General features: G+C 43.6%; 1 protein-coding gene across 2 annotated transcripts in view; it reads left to right on the plus strand.

The window, feature by feature from the left end:
• The window catches only part of cdk19 (cyclin-dependent kinase 19), a 269,271-nt gene that overhangs the window by 106,930 nt on the left and 138,521 nt on the right, over positions 1-23,820 (plus strand). For both annotated transcript variants that reach the window (XM_041187628.1, XM_041187629.1), the window contains 2 exons: positions 10,357-10,414; positions 16,196-16,327. In XM_041187628.1, coding sequence (XP_041043562.1) covers positions 10,357-10,414; positions 16,196-16,327 — 190 coding nt within the window. The remainder of the gene's footprint in view (positions 1-10,356; positions 10,415-16,195; positions 16,328-23,820) is intronic.

A 23,820-nucleotide genomic window follows, 5' to 3' on the forward strand; every position in this document is an offset into this window, starting at 1 on the left:
GTTTACCCTAAAACCTTTTTTTGAATAAGGGTGTTAGATTTGCAGTTCTCCTGTCCTCTGGCATCTTATCCATGACTAATGGAGAATTGGAAGATCATGGCCAGTACCTTCACAATTTCCACCCTTACTTCCCTCTGCATCCTCAGATGCATTCCATCTGGTCCTTGTGACCAAACCAACTTTAAGTATAGCCAACCTTTCTAAAACAGAACAAAATACTGCAGATGCAGGAAATCTGAAAAACAGAAAATGCTGGAAATACTCTGTAGATGAGGCAGCATCTTTTGAAAAAAGCAGAGTTAACAGGCTGAATTATACGGGATGCCATGGTCCCTGCTGCCCCTCCTCCCCACTGGCGACTAACCTGTGGGTGGGGGGAGCCCGCCTGGGGTTAATTTGCCATTAATTAGCTGGAGGCAGGATTTTCACCCCTCAGGAACGGGAAGACTCACCTCAGAGAACTACCGGCCAATCAGGGGGCTGGTACTTGATGTACCAGTTGTGCCACTCACTGGGAAAATGATGGCAGCTTGGCCACTGCCAGTATTGCATTTGGGCTATGAGGAAGCAAGCTGCAATGGATTGGAACTTTGTAAGTGTGTGGGTTGTCGAGGGGGCGTTAGTGAGGGGAATGGGTGACTTAGTTTATCAGGGCATGGGGACTTGGGCAACTTGGGATGGGTTACGCCTTGGGACCAGCTAAGGAAGGACATCCCCTTGCCCAGTACCAGCCACGCAAGGAAATGTGCTGGGTGGGCCGCTTTGCGTGGGACTCTTCCACTGCTAGTTAAATTCTCACAGCAATGGAATGAGGCCCTTAAGTGGGTATGCATTGCCTCAGTTGTCCCACAGGCTGTCTGCCAGCTCCTTAGCTGCTGGTATAATTGCAATGGGGGAGGGGGTGTAGACGGCAGGCAGATTGCCCGCTGAATTTAATACCCCAACTCCGCCTTCAAACCTGATGGCAGGAAGGGTTAAATCTACTCCAGCATTTCAGGTTGATGACCCTTTATCAGAACCTTCTCCCTCATGGGATGGTACCTCAACTGCAGCTGAATCATATCTTTAAAGGTAGCTTATTGTTCTGTTACAGTTTTGTCTCCCCATTTTTGATTCCAATTTACCTGGGATAGTTCATTGGAATTAGCCCTGTACCAATTAAGTATGTTTACTCAGGATTGTTCCTTGAACTTTTCCATTGCTAACCTAAACCTTAATATACTATGGTAACTGTTCCTGAGATTCTCCTAATTCGTATGTTTGTATGTATGCATTAAATAACTGGAATGGACCATTTCTTTAACTCTCACTTTATCTGGGCCTCTCAATGATATGATAGCATGGAAATAACTCAGTTGTTTGCAAAAGTTATTTTCTCTTTAAGTCATATTGTGCTTGTCATTTTGAGTTAATCTGGTCAGTCTTTTTTATAACCTTTCATAGGATGTGAGCGTTACTGGAAAGGCCAAGATTTATCAGCCATCCTAATTACACTTGAGGTCGTAGTGAGCCGCTTTCTTGAATACAGCTGTGTAGCTTACTTGGATATTTTAGAGGGCGGTTAAGAATTAACCACATTGCTGTGGGTCTGGAGTCACATATAGGCCAGATTGGTAAGGACAGCAGATTTCCTTCCCTAAAGGATATTAGTAAACCAGATGGATATTTATGACAACTCATTAGTTTCATCTTGTAGAATTGGCAGCTTGAATTGTTCTTTCTGATAATTGATACCATCAATAAAATGGAACCTTTGAAAGTTAACCAATAGAAACATAGAAAATAGGAGCAGGAGTAGGCCATTTGACTCTTCGAGCCTGCTCTGCCATTCATTATGATCATGGCTGATCATCCAACTCAATAGCTTGCTCCCGCTTTCTCCCCATATCCTTTGATCCCTTTCGCCCCAAGAGCTATATCTAATTCCTTCTTGAAAACATAGTGTTTTGGCCTCAACTACTTTCATTGGTAGCGAATTTCACAGGCTCACCACTCTCTGGGTGAAGAAATTTCTCCTCATCTCAGTCCTAAATGGTCTACCCTGTATCCTCAGACTGTGACCCCTGGTTCTGGACTCCCCCACCATCGGGAACATCCTTCCTACATCTACCCTGTCTAGTCCTGTTAGAATTTTATAGGTTTCTATGAGATCCCCCCTCATTCTTCTGAACTCCAAATAGAACCCTAATCGACTCAATCTCTCTTGATGTGTCAGTCCTGCCATCCCAGGAATCAGTCTGGTAAACCTTTGCTGCACTTCTTCTATCGCAAGAACATCCTTCCTCAGATAAGGAGACCAAAACTGCACACAATATTCCAGGTGCGGTCTCACCAAGGCCCTGTATAATTGCAGCAAGACATCCCTGCTCCTGTACTCAAATTCTCTCGCTATGAAGTCCAACAAACCATTTGCCTTCTTTACCGCCTGCTGCACCTGCATGCTTACCTTCAGCGACTGGTGTATGAGGACACCCAGGCCTTGTTGCACATTCTCCTCTCTCAATTTATAGCCATTCAGATAATAATCTGTCTTCTTGTTTTTGCTACCAAAGTGGATAACCTCACATTTATCCACATTATACTGCATCTGCCATGCATTTGCCTACTCACTCAGCATATCCAAATCACATTGAAGCATCTTTGCATCCTCCTCACAGCTCACCCTCCCACCCAGCTTTGTGTCATCTGCAAATTTGGAGATATTACATTTAGTTCCCTCATTTAAATTATTAATATACATTGTGAATAGCTGCGGTCGCAGCACCGATCCCTGCGGTACCCCACTAGTCACTGCCTGCCATTCGGAAAAAGACCCATTTATTCCTACTCTTGGTTTCCTGTCTGCCAAAGTTTTCTATCTAGCTTAATACACTACCTCCAATCCCATGCACTTTAATTTTACATGCTAATCTCTTATGTGGGACTTTGTCAAAAGCCTTCTGAAAGTCCAAATAAACCACATCCACTGGCTCCCCTCATCAACTCTACTAGTTACATTCTCGAAAAATTCCAGTAGATTTGTCAAGCATGATTTCCCTTTTGTAAATCCTGCTGACTCTGTCTGATTCTGCCACTATTTTCTAAGTGCTCAGCTATTAAATCTTTTATAACGGACTCTAGAATTTTCCCCACTACTGACGTCAGGCTGACTTGTCTATAATTCCCTGCTTTCTCTTGACCTCCCTTTTTAAATAGTGGGGTTACATTAGCTACCCTCCAATCTGTCGGAATTGTTCCAGGGGCTATAGAATCTCGGAAGATGATCACCAACGCATCCACTATTTCTAGGGCCACTTCCTTAAGTACTCTGGGATGTAGATTATCAGGCCTTGGGGATTTATCGGCCTTCAATCCCATCAATTTCTCCAACACCATTTCCCTACTAATACCGATTTCTTTCAGTTCCTCCCTCTCACTAAACCCTGTGTTCCCCAACATTTCTGGTATGTTATTTGTGTCCTCCTTTGTGAAGATGGAACCAAAGTATGTATTTAGTTGGTCAGCCATTTCTTTGTTCCCTGTTATAAATTCTCCTGACCCTAATTTCTGACTGTAAGGGACCTACATTTGTCTTCACCAATCTTTTTCTCTTCACATACCTATAGAAACTTTTACAGTCTGTTTTTATGTTCCCCGCAAGCTTACTCTTGTATTCTATTTTCCCCTTCATTATCAATCCCTTGGTCCTCCTTTGCTGAATTCTAAAATGCTCCCAAACCTCAGGTCTGTTTTTTCTGGTCAATTTGTACGCCTCTTCTGTGGATCTAATACTATCTCTAATTTCCCTTGTAAGCCATGGTTTGGCCACCTTTCCTATTTTACTTTTGCGCCAGACAGGAGTAAACAATTGTTGCAGTTCACCCATGCGCTCTTTGAACATTTGCCATTGTCTATCCACCGTCATCCCTTTAAGTAATGTTTCCCAATCCATTCTATAAGTATATCAATGGGAAGAGGATAACCAGGGAAAGAGTAGGGCCCATAAGGGACAAAGGGGGCAATCTATGGGTGGAGCCAGAGGACATCACTAGAGTGTTGAATGAATACTTCATATCCATCTTCACCCAAGAGAATGAGGATGAAGGTATCGAACTCGGGAAGAGAGACTGCGAGGTTCTTGAGCAAATTGATATAGGGAGTGACAAGGTATTGGAGGTGTTGGCAGGCTTAAAAGTGGACAAATCTCCAGGTCCAGATGATTTGTGTCTCAGACTGCTGAGGGAGGCAAGGGAGGAGATCACAGGGGCTCTGACCCAAATTTTTAATTCCTGTCTGGCCACGGGGGAGGTGCCAGAGGACTGGAGAACAGCTAATGTGGTTCCGCTATTTAAGAAGGGTTGTAGAGATAAGCCAGGGAACTACGGGCCAGTGAGTCTCATGTCAGTGGTAGGGAAACTATTGGAGAAAGTTCTGAAGGAGAGTATCTATCTCCATTTGGAGAGGCAAGGTTTGATCAGGGATGGTCAGCATGGCTTTGTCAGAGGGAGGTTATGCCTAACAAATTTGATTGAATTTTTTGAAGTGTGTAGATGAGGGTAGTGCAGTTGATGAAGTTTTTATGGATTTCAGCAAAGCCTTTAACAAGGTCCCACATGGGAGACTTATGAAGAAGGCAAATGCACATGGGATACAGGGTAATTTGATAAGGTGGATTCAAAATTGGCTTAGTTGTAGGAGGCAGAGGGTGATGACAGAAGGATGCTTTGGTGACTGGAAGCCAGTGTTCAGTGGCGTACCACAGGGATCTGTGCTGGGTCCCCTATTATTTGTCATTTATATGAACAACATAGATGACTATGTGGGGGCTAGGATTAGTAAGTTTGCGGAAGACACAAAGATTGGCAGGGTAGTTAATAGTGAGGTTGAGTGTCTTGGGCTACAGGAAGATATAGACAGGATGGTCAAATGGGCAGATAAGTGGCAGATGGATTTTAACCCTTAAAAGTGTGAGGTGATACACTTTGGAAGGAGTAATTTGACAAGGAAGTATTCAATGAACGGCATGGCACTAGGAAGTTTTGAGGAACAAAGGGACCTTGGCGTGTGTGTCCATAGATCTCTGAAGGCAGAGGGGCATGTTAGTGGGGTGGTGAAAAAAGGCATATGGGACACTTGCCTTTATCAATCAAAGTAGGGAGGTCATGTTGGAGTTGTATAGAACCTTAGTGAGGCCACAGCTGGAGTACTGTGTGCAGTTCTGGTCGCCACATTATAGCAAGGATGTGATTGCACTGGAGGGAGTGCAGAGGAGACTCACTAGGACGTTGCCTGGGATGAAACATTTAAGTTCTGAAGAGAGGTTGGAAAGACTTGGGTTGTTTTCGTCAGGGCAGAAAAGACTGAGGGGCGACCTGATTGAGGTGTACAAGATTATGAGGGGCATGGACAGGGTGGATAGGGAGCAGCTGTTCCCTTTCGTTGAAGGGTCAGTCACGAGGGGACATAAGTTCAAGGTAAGGGGCAGGAGGTTTAGGGGGATGTGAGGAAAATCTTTTTTACCCAGAGGATGGTGAAGGTCTGGAATGTGCTGCCTGGGAGGGTGGTGGAGGCGGGTTGCCTCACATCCTTTAAAAAGTACCTGGATGAGCACTTGGCACATCATAACATTCAAGGCTTGGGGCCAAGTGCTGGTAAGTGGGATTAGGTAGGTAGGTCAGATGCTTCTCATGTGTCGGTGCAGACTCGATGGGCTGAAGGGCCTCTTCTGCACTGTGATTCTGTGAGCATAGCCAACTCGTGCCTCAAACCATCGTAGTTTCCTTTATTAAGATTAAGGACCCTAGTCTCAGAGTCAACTATGTCACTCTCCATCTTGATGAAGAATTCTATCATATTATGGTCGCTCATCCCCAAGGGGCCTCACACAACTAGATTGCCAATTATTTCTTTCTCATTGCTCAATAATTAGTCTAGGATGGGCTGTTCTCTAGTTGGTTCCTCAACGTATTGGTCCAGAAATCCATCCTGTATGCACTCCAGGAATCCCTCCTCTACGGTAATGTTACTAATTTGATTTGCCCAATCTATATGCAGATTAAAGTCACCCATAATTACAGATGTTACTTTATTGCATGCATCTCCTGTTTAATACCATTCCCAACATCACCACTACAGTTTGAGGGTCTGTATACAACCCCCTCTGATGTTTTTTGCCCTTTAGTGTTTCTCAGCTCTACCCATATAGATTCCACATCTTTGGAGCTAATATCTTTCCAAAATATTGTGTTAATTTCCTCTTTAACCAAATATGCTTTGGCATATTTAACCAAATTGTGCTGTATTTTTTGCACATCTAATTAAAAGGATTTTTGACATATTTTCCTAAATTATATGATTTTTGTCCAAGTACTAAGTCTTAAAATCAAGATTGCAGCAATGTGAAATGTATCTTGATGAAAAGCAGGACTTTTGTGGATATCAAAATCATGCTGCTATTTTGAACTGTTACTGAGAGACATGAAGTCACGTGTGCAGGTTAATACCAATTAACTTTTTAAAAGATTTACTTGTTCACAGGATATGGGCATCGCTGACTCGACCAGTATTTATTGCCCATCCTTAATTGCCCTGGAGAAAGTGGTGGTGAGCTGCCTGCTTGAACCACTTCAGTCCATATGGTGTAGGGACACCCACAGTACTGTTTGGAAGGGAGTTTCAGGATTTTGACCCAGCGCCAGTGAAGCCCTTCATCATAATGGACTAATCTTTTGATATGTATCACATTTACTATAGTGTAAATCATGCAAATCATGCTGTTTGGTTTCTGTTTGTGCATATAATATGATGGTTTATGGTGCCTTATTTCTCATCAAAGCTTGGCTAACCACAGAATGTCTCGATTTGAATGTAGGTCTGTTCTTAAGGCTCACTTTTGTCCGTGCTATTTCTGATTTGAGAATACTTGATGCTGTTATTGGTTGCCAAAAATGGAAAAACGTTCAATTTTCCAGCTTTGCATTTCTTTGATGAGTACAAAAGTTCAACCTCACCCCTGCCCAAAGTTATTTAAATCAATTTTTTCATACAGACATTACAGCACTGCAGAAACTGTTATCTAGACTGCCTTGATTATAAACAACATTTATTAATATCATACAATATATTGTGAAATCTGATTCAGCGTGAAGACTGTAGATTCTGTCAGCTCCATTAATTTGCCATTTTTTTTGTTATTTTTCAGTGTTGGAATTGTCCTCATTGTTCAGCAGAGCGTTGGTTTTAATTAGTAAAATATTTCTAGCTTAGGATGAGGTGTTTAAGCTTCCCAATCAGTTCAGTACAAACAGTTCCAGAGAAAATATTACTTAATTGCATGTCTTACAATGATATAGTATGTTAAGAATGGATACAGAGAGAACATTTCTTGTGGTGAAGAGCATAGCTAGAGGCCATCAAAATAAGATCATTACCAAGAAGGGAATTTCGAACAAACTTCCTTACCCAAAGAGTGGTAAGAATGTGGAACCCACTTCCACAGAGAGTGATTGAAGCAAATAGTATAGATGCATTTAAGGGGAAACTAGACAAGCATATGAGGGAGAAGGGGATAAATGGTAATGATAGCAGATTTAGATGCGGAAAGATTGGAGGAGGCTCGAGTGGAGCATAAACACCAGCATGAACTGGTTGAGCTGACTGGTCTGTTTCTGTGGCGTGATCCTATGTAATCCTATGCTATTTGTCTAAGTTTTCTAGCAAAAGAGGAAAATATGTTATTGTTAGAATATGTAACACTTTCATGATGGAAAGATGTTACTACCCTGTACTGATAAATGTCCTCTCAGTTTGTGAGCAAGCTTTGATTACTGGATTTGTGCAACAATCTTTTATTTAAATATACATATGGGGGAAAAAGATCATAAATAAAAGCAAAAAAGGCTAGAAATACACAGCAAGTCTGCCAGCATCTGTAAAGAGAAAAGTCTGTCTGTAATTATGAAGACAAATTTAGCATATTTTGGTTTAAATTTAAATTAACTTGGATTTCAGAATCTATTCCGAAGTCATTCTTGCAGAAAGGTGGTAGTTGCAGGTCAGTCATCTCAGCTCCAGGAAATCACTGCAGGAATTCCTCAGGCTAGTGTCCTCAGCCCAACCATCTTCAGCTGCTTCATCAATGACCTTCCTTCTATCACAAGGTCAGAAGTGGGGATGTTCGTTGATGATTGCACAATGTTCAGCACCATTCACAACTCCTCAAATACTGAAGCAATCAATGGCCAAATTCAGCAAGACCTGGACAACATCCAGGCTTGGGCTGACAAGCGGCAAGTAACATTCATGCCACACAAGTGCCAAGGAATGACCATCTCCAACAAGAGAGAATCCAGTCATCTCCCTTGATGTTCAATGGCATTACCATCACCGAATCTCCCACTATCAACATCCTGGGAGTTATCATTGACCAAAAACTGAACTGGTCATATAAATACTGTGGCTACAAGGCCAGGTCAGAGACTAGGAATTGTGCAATGAGTAACTCACCTCCTGACTTCCGAAAGCCTGTCCACCATCTACAAGGCACAAGTCAGGAGTCTGATGGAATACTCCCCACTTGTCTGGATGAGTGCACTTCCAAAATACTCAAGAAGCTTGACACTGTCCAGGACAAAGCAGCCCGCTCGATTGGCACCACATCCACAAACATTCACTCCCTCCACCACCAAAACACAGTGGCAGAAGCATGTACCATCTACAAGACGCACTGCAGAAATTCATCAAGGGTCCTTCGACAGCATCTTCTAAACTCACAACCACTACCATCTAGAAGGACAAGTGCAGCAAATACATGAGAACACCACATAGGAGTTCCCCCCCAAGTCACTCCCCATCCTGACTTGGAAATATATCGCCGTTCCTTTACTGTCGCTGGGTCAAAATCCTGGAACTCCCTCCCTAACAGCACTGTGGATGTACCTACACCATATGGACTGCAGAGATTAAGAAGGCAGCTCACCACCACCTTCTCAAGGGTAGCTAGGGATGTGCAATAAATGCATAGCCCAGCCAGCGAAGCCTACATTCCATGGATGAATAAAAAAAAAAATCATGTTAATTTTGAGATTACTTTCATGGGCAGGATTTTTCAGGATGGTGGGTTTTCCCACTTTGCCACCCAAAAAGTTGGTGGAAAGGCATTCCCATCGATGTCAGCTGCCATGCAGCCGTAAAGCTCTCTGAGGAGCATTAATTGGCTGGAGGCGAAACTTCCGCCTCTCATCAGGAGGAAGGACCACCTCAGAAAGCTGCCAGCCATCTGATTTTCCATCAGCCCTGTAGTCCTAGCAGCGCTACAAGCAGCAGTGGCCACTGCTGGGACTACAAGCAGTCCAACCAAAGTGCTGGACCCCACAGGACCAGGTAGGTGAGGGATCTTGCAGCGGGGACAAGAGGGGAGGCCCGGGTGGGTGGGTGGGTTGGGGGGGATTGTGGGTTGTGATGGGAAGGCTGGGGGAGAGGAAGCACTGGGATGGCGGCCTTGGAGGCAGGGCTTCAGGAAAATCGTGGGATGCTGCTTCAGGACTGCTCCCCATACATTCAGCGGGGAACTTTTCCAGGGGCACATAGAGAACTGCATCAGCTGTCTACTGAACAGAAGCAGGCAGCCAATATAAATGCTGAATGCCCCAAATAGGGGTGATTTAGAGAGCCCAGCTGCATTTTGCCAGCAGTGGAGCAGCCCCCTACCACTGCATGCAGACCATCACCAGCTTAATGAGCTTAAAGAGGAGGTCCCGGACATTAAAGAATGCTTCTGCAACCCCAACAATCCAAATGGAGGCGCTTTCCTTTGATCTGAGGTTCTATCACCTTACCCCCACCCCCTTAAATGTTATATATTTTTAAGGGTCCAAAGGCACCTCCATTTTCACCTATCCACCTCTCTGTTGGGGCTGCTGAGTTTTCAGAGCTTCGAGAGCTCTGATTGGGCTGGCACCATTGGGAGGCAGCCCACCATCCTCAATAGGATGGTGAGCTTGGAGGTGGCCAATTCAGAATGTCACTGTGCCATTCTCCCTGACAATCAGTGCAGGCTTGGCACCCTGGTTTGGTCTTGACCTCACGGCCCTGAAGCCCGTGGGAAAATCCTGCTCAATACTTCACAAGTTGTACGTGTGGTGACAATAACCTGTGGAAAATGCAAGCTCGAATATTTGTCTTAAGGCTTTGGTGTAGCATGTTTCAGCTTGAATCCATGATGGCATGCCAAGTAAATGTGGAAATTCGTTTAGGGAATAATACTTAAACTAATAGACATAAAGGTGTGTGATAAAATTATACTAATTACTGTTTATATTTTAACTTCAGTTGTGAAGGATTAATGTGTCTTTCATTCCCTTTTTGTTTTTCTTCCAGAAACCAGCAAACATCTTAGTAATGGGAGAAGGACCAGAACGAGGCCGTGTAAAAATAGGTAAATATCAGTGTTTCACACTTTTTCATGATAGAGTACATTTTCCTCTGCGTGTAAAGTTAAAGGATGTAAGGTTGTCTTTTAGACCACAAGAACTAGGCTACAGAGTTAATTCGAGAACAGCTTAAGGGAACACTAGAGCCCTTCAAGAAGTACAACTGCATGGAAATTCTGTGTATGGCTTCAAAAAGGCATACAAAGTCAAGTCAACTTAAACCAAAACATAAAGCAATAAGTAAAAAAAAACATTTTGGTGTGACGTGGTGTTAATACAGCATATGTTTTAAGTACCTTCAACTGAGAAACAGTAATAGAAAAAGAAGAAACCTCACCCTGGTTTACATCTCTGTCGCCCATTATGAAAATTCAACCCTGTTTTGCTGACATGGAGACCCGAATACAGAATCATAGAATTGTTACAGTGCAGCAGAAGGTCATTCGGATCATCGTATCTGCACTGGTTCTCTGAATGAGCAACTCATTTAGTACCATTTTCCTGCCTTCCCTTTGTAATGCTGCACATTCTTTGTTTTTGGATAGCAGTCTAATTCTCTCATGAATGCTTCAATTCACCCTGCCTCCACCACACCGTCAGGCAGTATATTCCAGACCTTAACCACTTGCTACATGAAAAGTTTTTTCTCACATTGCTTTTGCTTCTTTTGCCAATTATTCTAAACCTGTGCTCTCTTGTTCTCAATCCTTTCAGGGGTGGGAACAGTTCCTCCCTACCTATTCTGTCCAGTCCCTCATGATTTTGAATACCTCAATCAAATCTCCTCTCAGCCTTCTTTTCTCCAAGGAAAACAGTCTTAACTTCTCCAATCTATCTTCATAACTGAAGTTCCTCATCCTTGAAACCATTCTTGTGAATCTTTTCTGCATTCTTTCCATGTTTTCACATCCTTTCTAAAGTATGACACACACAACTGGATGCAAATCTTTTGCTGAGGCCGAGCTAGTTTCTTATACAAGTTCAACATGGCTCTTGCACTCTATGTCCCTATTAATAAAGCCTAGGATACTGTATGCTTTATTAACTGCCCTCTTAACCTGTCCTGCCACCTTCAATGACTTATGCACATACACACCCTGGTCCCTCTGTTCCTGCATCCCGTTTAGAATTGTACCCTTTATTTTATATTGTTTCTCCATGTCCTTCCAAAATTAATCCCTTCTCATTTCTCTGTATTGCACTTCATCTGCTACCTGTCCACCCATTCTACCAATTTTTCTATGTCCTTTTGAAGTTCTACACTATCATCCTCACAATTCACAATGCTTCCAAGTTTCATGTCATCCGCCAATTTTGAAATTGTACTCCATGGTCTAAGTCATTAATATATATATAATCAAAAAAGGCAAGGATACCAACACTGACCCCTTGGGAACTACATGACAAACCTTCATCCAGCCTGAAAAACACCCACTAACCACTACTCTCTGTTTCTTGTCACTCAATTTTGTGTTCATGTTGCTATTGCCCCTTTTATTCCATGAACTATAACTTTGCTCACAAGTCTGTTGTGTAGCACTGTATCAATTGCCTTTTGTACACCAATTCAACAGCTTTGCCCTCATCTATTACTTCTTCCAAAAACTCTAGCAAGTTAGTTAAACACCATTTCCCTTAAGAAATCCATGCCGATTTTCCTGAATTAACCTTCATTTGTCCATGTGACTATTGATTTTGTCCCAAGTTATTGTTTCTACAATTTTCCCCATTACCAAATTCAAACTGACTGGTCTGTGGTTGCTGGGCTTACTTTTGCAGCCTTTTTTTTTTGAACTGCAATTCCCCAAGCACAAAGGAAGACTGAAAAATTATGACCAGTGCCTCTGCAGTTTCCACTCTAACTTTTTTTTTATTCGTCCATGGGATGTAGGTGTCACTGGCTAGGCCAGCATTTATTTCCTATCCCTAACTGCCCTTGTTCAGAGGGCATTTTAAGAGTCAACCACATTGCTGTGGGTCTGGAGCCACATGTAGGCCAGATCAGGTAAGGACAGCAGATTTCCTTCCCTAAAGGGCATTAGTGAACCAATTGGGGTTTTACATCAATCGACAATGGTTTCAATGGTTATCATCAGACTTTTAATTCCAGGCTTTTATTGAATTCAAATTTTACCATCTGTTGTGGTGAGATTCAAGCCCGGGTCCCCAGAGCATTACCCTGGGTCACTAGAATACCAGTTCACCGACAATACCACTATGTCACCACCTCCCCGTGTATCCTTGCATGATCTCATCCTGGTGCCTTATCAACTTTTAAGTACAGACAGCCTACCCAGTACCACCTCCTTATCAATTTCAAATCCTTCTAGTGTCTGAATTACCTCCCCTATCACCATGTCCTAGGTAGCATCTTCTTCCTTGGTAAAGACAGATGCAGAGTATTTATTTAATATCTCAGCTCCATGCGTAAATCTCTATTCTGGTCCCTAATTGGCCCTACTCCTCCTTGTACCACTCGTTTACTATTTATATGCATATTAGAATATTTCGGAAATCCCTTTTATGTTGGCTGCCATTCTCTTTTCATGCTCTCTCTTTGCTTCTCTTATTTGCTTTTCACCTCCACTCTGAACCTTCTATATTCAGCCTGGTTCTCAATTGTGTTTTCTATCTGACATATGTCATGAGCACACTTTTTCTTCTTTATCTTAATTTCTATCTCATTTGTCATCCAGGGAGATTTGGATTTGTTTGCCCTACTTTTCCCTTTCAAGGGAATATACCTTGACTGTGCCTGAACTATCCCTCCTTTGAAGGTAGCCCATTGTTCAGCTACCATTTTTCTTGCCAACCTTCGACTCCAATTTATTCAGCTCAGATCTGTTCCTACCCTGTTGAAGTTGGCTTTCCCCGGTTAATTATCCTTACTTTGGATTATTCTTTGTCCTTTTCCATAGTCAATCTAAGCCCTATGATGCAATGATCACTGTCCCCTAACTAACATGAGAGAAATAAAGCACTTGACCTCATCCTCACAGATCTACTTGTCGCACATGCATCTGCTCATAACAGAACTTCTGCAACTGAGAGATGGCAGAAATATTAAATAAGTATTTCAATTTGTTATTCACCAGGGCGATAGAATAGGTAGACATGACATTGAATGATAAGATGAGTAATAAGATAACTACATTTAACATTTTTAAAATTGTATTGAACAAGCTAAACAAACTCAAAGAGGATAAAGCCCCTAATCTGGATGGATTGCAGCCATGTATTTTAAAAGAACCTGGGGAAGAGATAGAAAGGGCATTAGTACTCATATTTAATAACGTGTCCCAAAAGGCTGTTGTGCAAGAGGACTGACGGTTGGCTAATATAATTCCTATATTTAAGAAGGGGGACAGAACGTGTCCAGGGAATTTTTGTCCAGTCAGCTTAACATTGGTAGGAGGAAAAATCTTAGAATCCTTATGAAAGGAGAGAATAGAAAAATGTCTAGAAATGAGAAATATAATAATAAATAGTCAGCATGGATTTCAAAGGGAAAATTTCATTTGACCAATCTTATTGAATTTTTGAGGAGGTAACAGAGAGAGAAGACAATGGTAATGCAGTAGATGCAATTTATCTGGATTTTCGAAAGGTCTTCGATATGGTGTCCCATACTAGACCAATGAATAGGGATAGAGATTGTGAAGTCAGGGGACAAGTGGCAGAAAGTGAGACTGGGAGTAGAGGGTAGTTATTCAGAGTAACAGAAGCTGAGGAGTATATCCACAAGGATAAGCGCTGAGACCACTGCTGTTCACAATTTACATGACCTGCTCTTGTAGCCACAATATTTATAAGGCTAGCCCAGTTAAGTTTCTGGTCAATGGTAACCCCCAACATGTTGATAGTGTGAGATTCAGTGATGGTAATGCCATTGAACATCAAGGGGCGATGGTTGGATTCTCTTTTGTTGGAGACGCTCATTGCCTGACACTTGTGTGGTGCGAATGTTACTTGCCACTTGTCAGCCCAAGCATGGATATTGTCCAGGTCTTGCTGCAATTGGACATAGACTGCTTCAGTATCTGAGGAATCACGAATGGTGCTGAACATTGTGCAATATCAACGAACACCCCCACCTCTGACCTTATGATGAAAGGAAGGTCATTGATGAAGCAATTGAAGATGGTTGGGCTGAGGACACTTCCCTGTGGAACTCCTGCAGTGATACGCTGGAACTGAGATGATTGACCTCCAAAAATCACAGACATCTTCCTTTGTACTAGGTATGATTCCAACTAGCAGAGAGTTTTCCCCCTGATTCCCATTGATCCCAGTTTTGCTAGAGCTCCTTGATACCACACACTGTCAAATGCTGCCTTGATGTCAAGGGCAGTCACTCTCACCTCACCACGGGAGTTCAGCTGTTTTGTCCATGTTTGAACCAAGGCTTTAATGAGGTCAGGAGCTGAATGGCCCTGACAGAACCCAAACTGAGCGTCAGTGAGCAGGTTATTGCTAAGGAAGTGCTGCTTGATAGCACTGTTGATGACCCTTTCCATCACTTTAATGATAATGGGGAGTAGACTGATGGGGCGGTAATTGGTTGGGTTGGATTTGTCCTGCTTTTTGTGTACAGGATATACCTGGACAATTTTCCACATTACCGGGTAGATGCCAGCGTTGTAGCTTATATATCCTATATATGGGGAGGCAATGGCATAGTGGTGTTGTTACTGGACTAGTAATCCAGAGACCCAGGGTAATTCTCTGGGGACCCAGGTTCGAACAATCCTGCCACGGCAGATGGTGGAATTTGAATTCAGGAAAAATCTAGAATTAATGATGACAATGAATCCATGGTCGATTGTTGTAAATACCCATGAATATATGCTATGTAAGCATTGGTAGGATTGCCCCCCACACAGTGGAGATGAAGTCCTGCTTTTACTCTGAAGATAGCTCATGTTGTGTGGCAAAGTGGGGATAGATTCAGAATAAATCAGATATTCTACCTTACATAGGTGCGTGTTAGGAAGACATTTTGGAGTTACCAGCTTCTTTGGGTTAGTATGAGATTGAATTTCTGATTGTTGACCCCTGAAACGGCAAAGTGCATGTCAGATGAGGGAAAAAGAAAGCTAATTTGTCCATGGCCACATCAACTGCTGACTTTCCTTGATAAAAGACAGATATTTTTGTTTTCACTGGGAAATTTTCATTTCCTTTCACTATTTAAATCATCGCAGGAGTTGAATTAAACAGGTAGGTTAAAATGCTGACAGAAAAGCAAAATACAGTGGATGCTGGAAATCTAATATAAAAACAAAAAGTGCAGGAAATACTCAGCAGGTCAGGCAGCATCTGTGGGGAGAAACAGTTAACATTTCAGGTCGAGATGATCTTTCATCGTAAAATAAAAATGTTGCCTTTCAGTGAAAGAATTGGATTTTAAAATAATGATTTAACTTGCATTTCGGTTCCATCTGTTTACTATTCATGCATTTAGGAGTAAAATGACTGAAGTGCAAGGTAAGGAAAAGGTGAATCTAATGGATGATCTCTGTCATAATCCCAAAATATTAAACGTGTTAAAGGGATTATGTCCCTGTGACTTTTTTTACTCCCATTTTAATATCTTGAACGTAATGGGTGTTAATTTAGTTTAAATACTGGGTGGGGTCCCACCAAAGCTTTTTTTGGTAATCTAACTATATTTTTATAAACCATACAGAATTTCTGAAATACCTGTACAACTGAGATTATTCATCTGTCAGTAATTAAAAAGGAGTCATGTTTTGAATTGTAATTTACATATGTTTAATTTCCAGCGGACATGGGTTTTGCCAGACTATTTAATTCTCCACTAAAGCCTTTGGCTGATTTGGATCCAGTGGTAGTAACATTTTGGTATCGTGCGCCGGAGTTACTGCTGGGAGCCAGACATTACACAAAAGCAATTGGTAGGTTACTACATGAGGTTTCTGTATGAGAAACAAAAGTGAATAATTTCATGTTTCCCCACATAATGCTTCTTGCTCAATCACTTAATCCAGTAGATAATCTTTTGCTGTCTCTTTGCATCCTCCTTGCAGCTTATTTTCCTATCAGAACAGTTAAAATCTTGAATGGCGATCAGCAGTGTAGTCACCCACCTCACGACAGCCCATTTAGATTAGAAACTCAATGTGCAGAAGTAGCAGAATTTGGAATGAAATGAGTTGTTACATTGGACAGAATTTAATGTTGCCAGTGGGAGTCTCACCTGCTGGCTGGAGAACTGCTGAGAGCCCCACGTCACCTCCATTGGTGAGGCCTGCCAGAATTAAGTGCCCAACAGGCATTTAACTGGCCAGCGTTGAGCCTTGCCTGGGATTTAGGACCCCGGGGGTGGAAAGCCCATACCCTGCCCTCAAGAGCTACTGGCCAATCAGAAGCCAGCAGCTCCCCGTTGCCCATCATGCCACTAGGAACATTGGCTGCTGCCAGCAATGCATACCCCAGAAGTCTAGGATTGCGGAGGAACCCCGGCACAGGTGATTGAGGGTGGAATGGGTGTCTTCAGTAGGTGGTAGCTGAGTGGGGGGAGGGGGTTGGAAGAAAGGACAGGGGGTAGCTGTCAGCAAACCCACCCCACCTCGATTTGAATGAGGTACTCCCCTTCCCCCCAACCCCCGCTCCCTCCCCACCTGATAGCCCGGGTGGTTTGATTTTTGGGCTCTCCTCATGGCAACTCCCTCACCAACGGTGGTGGGATGAGGCCCTTAAGTGGGCATTAAATGCTCATTTAAGGGTCTTAATTAGTGTCTGGATGGGAAGGCCATTCACGAGCAAACTTAATTGGGCAGAGGGGGAAGATGGCAGGGTCCCCACTCTGCACCTTTCTACCCAACTAAATGCCCTCCCACCTCCAAATACACCCCTGGGGGGCATTAAGTTTTGCCCATTATTTCGGTGGTAAGAGGTTACAAGAACAAAGAAGCATCTGCACGGCCTATCCAGGCTCACATTTGAAAAATGGATGCTTGTGTGAGATACAGCTAGACTGCTGGTGTCCATGGCAGCATACCCCAGCAAGTGTTTGTGCCAACAGGAAAGGCAGAAGGAAAGTCATTCCAAGGTAAAAAGAGGGGCTAAGAATTTGATTAGGTCTTTTAGTGAGCATAAAAATTATGATGCGCAATTACCTAATGTCCAGTCAAGGTGATGCAGGCAGCAGGCAAATTTATGCTGCCAGTTCATTTCAATGATTGCAGTATTCAGCCCAGTGCAAATTCCATGCTGACTAGCTGTAAGCTCAGCAGGGGGTCCAAGATGTGTGCCTGGTTAGTACAACTTACAGCTAGCCTGCCCTTCTTAAAGGGAAGTACATTAATGCTGCAGCAGCTGGTCGAACTGTTATTGAAAGGCTTTGAGGGAAGGAATGGAGCACAGGCAGAAAGAGGGCTCCCAGGTTCTCTGATGGTGTGCTGGAAACATTTGTCTAGGAGGTCAACAATGGAAAACAAGTCATGTTTAAACAGGGAGTGAGGAAGCCTTCAAGGCTTACCCTGCAAAGGGAATGGGTGCAGGTGACTACGGAAGTGAATTCCAGGTGTCTGGCCTCAAGAATCTGACTGCAGTGCTAGATAAAGTTCGGTGATTTCATATGAGTGATCAAGTTCAGTGTCTGCATCTTCCAGTGACTTCTACTCATCACACTACCTACTTCTAAAACTGCTCAATGCACCACACCCCCACAACTCATACATTATCAATCTGTACCAATCAGGACTCATGTCTAACATTTATATACTCCACTTCACTCTCACATGCTTAGCACTGCTGCAAGCCTCACACCCATATCTTGCAGTTTTCACATACTTCCAGGTATTCAGCAATGACAAGCACAACACCCAAACAAATTGCAACACATTCACTAAACACTTTTTTTATTCATTCATGGTGATTGGAGCTTTGCTGGCCTATTCCTAATTAGCCTTGAGAAGGGTACTCTCTTGGTATAGGTACACCCACAGTATTGTTAGTGAGGGAGTTCCAGGATTTTGACTCAGCAATAGCGAAGGAGCATTGATACAGTTCCAAGTCAGGATGGTGTATGATTAAGAGGAGAATTTGCAGGTTGTGGTGCTCCTTGTCCTCCTGGGTCGTAGAGGTGCGAAGCCTGGAAGGTGCTGTTGAAGGAGCCTTGTGAGTTATTATAGTGCATCTTATAGATTGTATGCACTGCTGCCAATATGTGTGGTGGTGGAGGGAGTGAATGTTTTAAAGTGGTGAATGGGGTGCCAATATAGTGGGCTGCATTGTCCTGCATAGTGTTGGACTTCTTGAACGTTGTTGGAGCCAGGGGGAAAGAGCAGGCCAGATATTAGCTCTCCAGAGGGTGAGGGGGAAGTCACAGATGAGTTCTTCTGCATGGGACTCAGCTGAGAACTTCGTTGAGGTGGCATACAGGAGAAAGCTGCTGAGCATGCTCACAGAGATGCTTTGTGTATTGGCAGGCCTGTCACAGAGCATTGTCACTGTTAAAGAGCATGGAGGAAGTACACATAAAGTGCTGTCTCACAAGAAAGAGTATTTGAGGCCTGTATGTGTAGAAGAAGGTAAATAGGCAAGTGTGGCATCTTTTGTACATGCATGGGTAAGTGTCCGAACAAGGGGAGATGGTTAGGCTGGTGGAAAAATAAATCAAAGTGTCATTAAAGGAGTGGTCCCTTCAAGGAGGAAAGAGGAAGTTTTGAAACAAAAACAGAAAATGCTGGAAAAACTTAGCAGGTCTAACAGCATTTGTGGAAACAAAACAAAGTTAACGTTTCGATTCCTTATGACTCTTCTTCAGAGCTAAAGAGAAGTAAAAATGTGATGAAATTTATACTGTTTAAGGGGGATGGAGCAGGTGAAAGTGGATAGAAGGCCAGCAATAGGTGGGGGCAAAGGAGAGATTGACAAAAGTGTCATGAACAAAAGGACAAAGGGGTGTTAATGGTAGTGGTACTGGCTAAAGGAGCTGCTGATGGTGGCATTATGGTAAGAAAGCAGAATATGATAATAGTAGGACAAGGGTAAGCAGTCTGGAAAAAACATGAACAAGTGACAGATGGCCCTAGTGGGGGTGGGGTGGGGGAGGGGACGGTGGTGGGAAAGAAGATCGAAAATAGGATAAAAGGTGGGGATAAAACAATGAATAAAAATGAAAATAAATAAAAAGAAAAATAAGTGAATGAAAAATGCAAATTAAAAAAGGAAGTTTTGTTTGGTGGGATCAAGTTGGAAGTAGCAGATGTGTTGGCAAACAGAGGCTGAATGGTAGTGGATGACAGAGGATACTATCACAATTGGAGCATGTGAAGAGGAGTGTGTAGAAGCATAGTAAATGCAACAGTCCAATTGAATAAGCTTGTTTGGTATGTTTTCATCTGTTAGGTTACAAAGAGCCCATTTTACTTTTCATGGTGACCACACCTTTTTCCAGAAGTAAAAATTGTTATTCACTGTTGGTTTTATACTTTAAAGCTAATTAAAGCTTTTGTAATCAGCAGTAAAAAAATGGGGTGTTTTCTGTGAACTTTCGAAGTGTTTTCATGTTTATTTACTACCATAGAAAAATGTATTGTAAATATCATGCTGGGTGCAGTAAATATGAAGTAAACATTCTATTTACCAGAGTGATAGCGGTTTATGTCAACATAAGCAGTCAATCCAGCAACAATTGGAAAGGAAAACTGAAAACTTAGCCATGCAAGTTGATTCAATATTTTGTGTGTGGTATAACGTAAACAAAGACATCTATTATAAATTAATTTTAAGTAGCTGCAATGTTTTCATTTAAATTGATGATGCGTTGTACTATATTGTATTTGATCTCCTGTAGAGATTGTGTGCTGTTTTGAAATTAAAGGTCATTCAAGAATCAAATACTAATCCATCCAGTATGTAGAACCTATTTTGATGGAGTCGTTCCTTAATATTAAGGCCACTGGTTTTCACTTTTCAAGGAAAAATAAAAATAAATTCAGAGAGCAATCACCAGTCAACTTAAGCCATAAGCCTGACTATATACAAACATCAGCCCTTTTGTAGCTGAAACAGAAGGCCATTAGCTTTGTTTGCACAGAAATGGAGTGCTCAAGTTACCAGAATCCCATTTAGATCAAATGGAATTTCATATACAGCTGATCTAGATAGAGAAGTAAATTTGAAGCCATTTTCTTCAAATTTTGGTTCCGACAATTCTTATTTCAGTAGGACTGGCATAACAACTTTCATTGATTTACATAATTAATGCAGCAAAACATCCTAAGGTGGCCCAAAGAAGTGTAATCAGACAAAATTGATTGATTTAAAGAAATATAAAAGTTTGATCAAAGATGTTGGTTTTAAGACATATCTTAAAGGAGGAGACAGAGGTGTAGTGGGTTAGGGAAGGAATTTAAAGCGTAGTGCCTGGATGCTTGAAGGCACAGTCGCCATTGGTAGGACAAAGGTATTTTATGATAAACAAGAGACCAGAGTTGAAAGACTGGAAAAAGTTACAGAGAACCAAAAAAAAATCAAAGCCTTCTTTTCTTCACTCACTTTATTTTATGAAGAGTGAACTGAGTGCTGAAGTCATTGGGCGGAATCGTCTGTGCCCACTGGTGCCGGGTGTGTTCGGTGGCATGAGCGGACAATATGGTGAGAAGGCCAAAAATCAGTTTCACAAAGTCATGAAACCAGTTGGCGATCGTTCGCTCTGCCCGCCAATGGCAGGCTCTGTTTCCCGCCATCGGATGTCAGGAACCTCATTCTAATACATCTGAATATCATTATAAGCCCAACCCACTGGAATTGATCCCCCCACCGCTGGATTGTCCGCCCACATCGGCGTGATCAACATGTTTCACAACAGCATATAAAAGGTATGCACTCTGCAGCTTGTACTTTGAAGGGAACTCAGAGGTGAGTACGCAATAATGTTGCAGAGTGCTCGCCTGGGTCACCTGTTGGACTTCAAGGTTGAGACGTGTTGGCAGGAGGAAGAACAAGGGCTGCCCCGCCGTTAAGGCATGTTGCAGGTGGACAAGGGCTGCCCTGTGGTTGAAGGGGGTGGGGTGGGGGGTTGGTAGGTAAGGGAAGTGGCCACGCATTAGGGAAACCTTGTATAAAGTGACCATTCCTCTACAGCTGAGACAGTTCAGGTGCAGCCCCATTGATATGATTGGAGTCGGGCCTCTAGCTTATCTGCCCATTCAAGCAATGCAGAGGCATTAAGTGCCGCCAGGTGCATCAGAGCTTTTCATTCCTCGGCACAGACTGCAAAGTAATGAGCGTTTTAGTGGACTGCAGAACAGTTGGACAACTGGGCATGTTGTACAACCTCTATGTTAAAGCAGGCCATGGAGCAGTTACTGGTGGAGGTGCTCACAGCCCCTTGCAATGTCATCATCTCGGTTTGGACCGGTCTTCCCCATGGTTCAAGCTAACAGCGCAGCCTTGCGGTGCAGGATAAGAGAATGCCAGCGCCTGAGCTGAGAGCACAGTATGCAGTCCAGTGGGCAAAGCTGCTACCAATCGGTCGGGTGGAGAGGGGCAGAAGTGGGTGGAGTTTTGGGTAACCATGCAGTTCACTAATCTCTGGCCAAACAAGTGGTGGCCAGCACCCTCCGAGATGCTTTAAGGGGCCTTTAGACTTAACCAAGACAGATCCTTAGTACACCCATGTGAACTTACGTGTCTCTTTCTTTCATCCTGTAGGAGGAGTACATCAGGATCATAGAGCCTGGTGACCTAGCTGTATGCCTCGTGCTTACAGAGAGCAAAGATGACTGAGAAGAGAGCGACTGAGATACCTGGCTGCGCAGAGGGAGGAGTAGCACCCTCTGGAAGAAGTGGCGACTGGGGCTCTTGCACATGCTGCTGAAGAGCCACAGCGAGCTATCACTGGTCAGCGCCTAGCTGGACCCAAGGTCTATAGATGCCACCTTTCATCCCTGCAGATAACCGAGAACCAGTGTCGCCGAAGATTGCGTATGTCTAAGGAAGTGATCGGTCACATTTGCCAGCTCCTGCAGGATTTGACACCATGGGGAAATGGAGGGCATCCACTGCCAGTGGCCGTGAAAGTGACCATGGGTCTCAATTTCTACACCAGTGGCTCCTTTCAGGGCTCCTCAGGTGAGCTCTGTGGGATATCACAAGCCACCAACCACACATTCATCCATGTGGTCAAGGATGGCACCTTCATAAGGGCACACAATTTTGTTCATTTCCCCCTGGTCCAGAACAGCCAGGATGCAAAAACAATTGGATCTGCGCAGATCTTGGGTTTCCCACAGGCACAGGGTGCCATCGACTGCACTCACAGAGCACTCAGATCTCTGTCGCAACAAGCGGTCAACTATGTCAACTGCAAGGGATTCCCTCCACTGAATGTGCAGCTGGTGTCTGACCGCCACAAACACATCCTGCAGGTCTGCGCACGGTTTCCAGGGAGTGTACATGACTCCTACACTCTCAGTTGGTCACAGAGCCCTGAAGTCTTCTAGGCTCCACAGAAGCTGCAGAGATGGCTCCTCGGGGAGGCCTTGGCTGATGACACCTTTGCGGCGGCCTCAGACTGCAGCAGAGTGAAGGTATAATGAGGCTCATGCTGCAACTTGCAACTTGGTGGAGCAGACTTTCGGGATGCTGAAAATGAGGTTCCAGTGCCTGGACAGGTCTGGTGGAGCTCTGCAATATAGTCCACAAAGGGCGTTACGCATCGTCATCACCTGCTGTGCCCTTTACAACCTGGCGCTGCAATGGGGAGAGGAGCTGGCTGAGGAGGAGATGGAGGAGCTGGAGGTCTCCTCCAAAGAGGAGGATACCAGTGAGGCTGAGGAGGCCCTTGAAGATGACGATAATGGGGATGAGGCCCTCACACTGGCCAGACGAGATAAGTGCTCGAGAAGCCCTCACAGCTGCTAGATTTGTGTCGGATGATGATGACATGCAGTGAGGACACTCTATAGATCTTCATATAGCCTCTGAGAATGTCTCACTCCTAACAGGCTGAGGGCAGCTCGCTTGTGCTCTGTGATCAGGGTCATATTATAGAGACGCAGCCATGAAACTTTAAAAGCATCTTATCCTTTGTCTGCCTTCAACACCTGGCCCCCTTTAGGAGCACAGAGTCACTCATCACAGATGCTGAAGAGATGGGGGCCAGCCCCACCTTAAAGGTGCTGAGAGCACACAGAGAGAATGATGGAACTCTATGATGCCTCCCCACAAGCTTCTGGCAGCAATGGCAAGCATTGTCGAGTTGCAGGCATCAGTAATGTATCCGGGAAGTGCGAGGCCAGACTATCACTTTGGTCTGAAGGCTTGCCAGAGCACAGGGAAGAGGCACTGGACTGAGAAACCTGCTTTATCTTGTGCAGAAAGGTTTTACATCCAAGTGACAAGAACACTGCTCATCAGAACAAGGAGCCATAGG

The sequence above is a fragment of the Carcharodon carcharias genome, chromosome 5 (assembly GCF_017639515.1).
Source record: "Carcharodon carcharias isolate sCarCar2 chromosome 5, sCarCar2.pri, whole genome shotgun sequence".
Lineage (NCBI taxonomy): Eukaryota > Metazoa > Chordata > Chondrichthyes > Lamniformes > Lamnidae > Carcharodon > Carcharodon carcharias.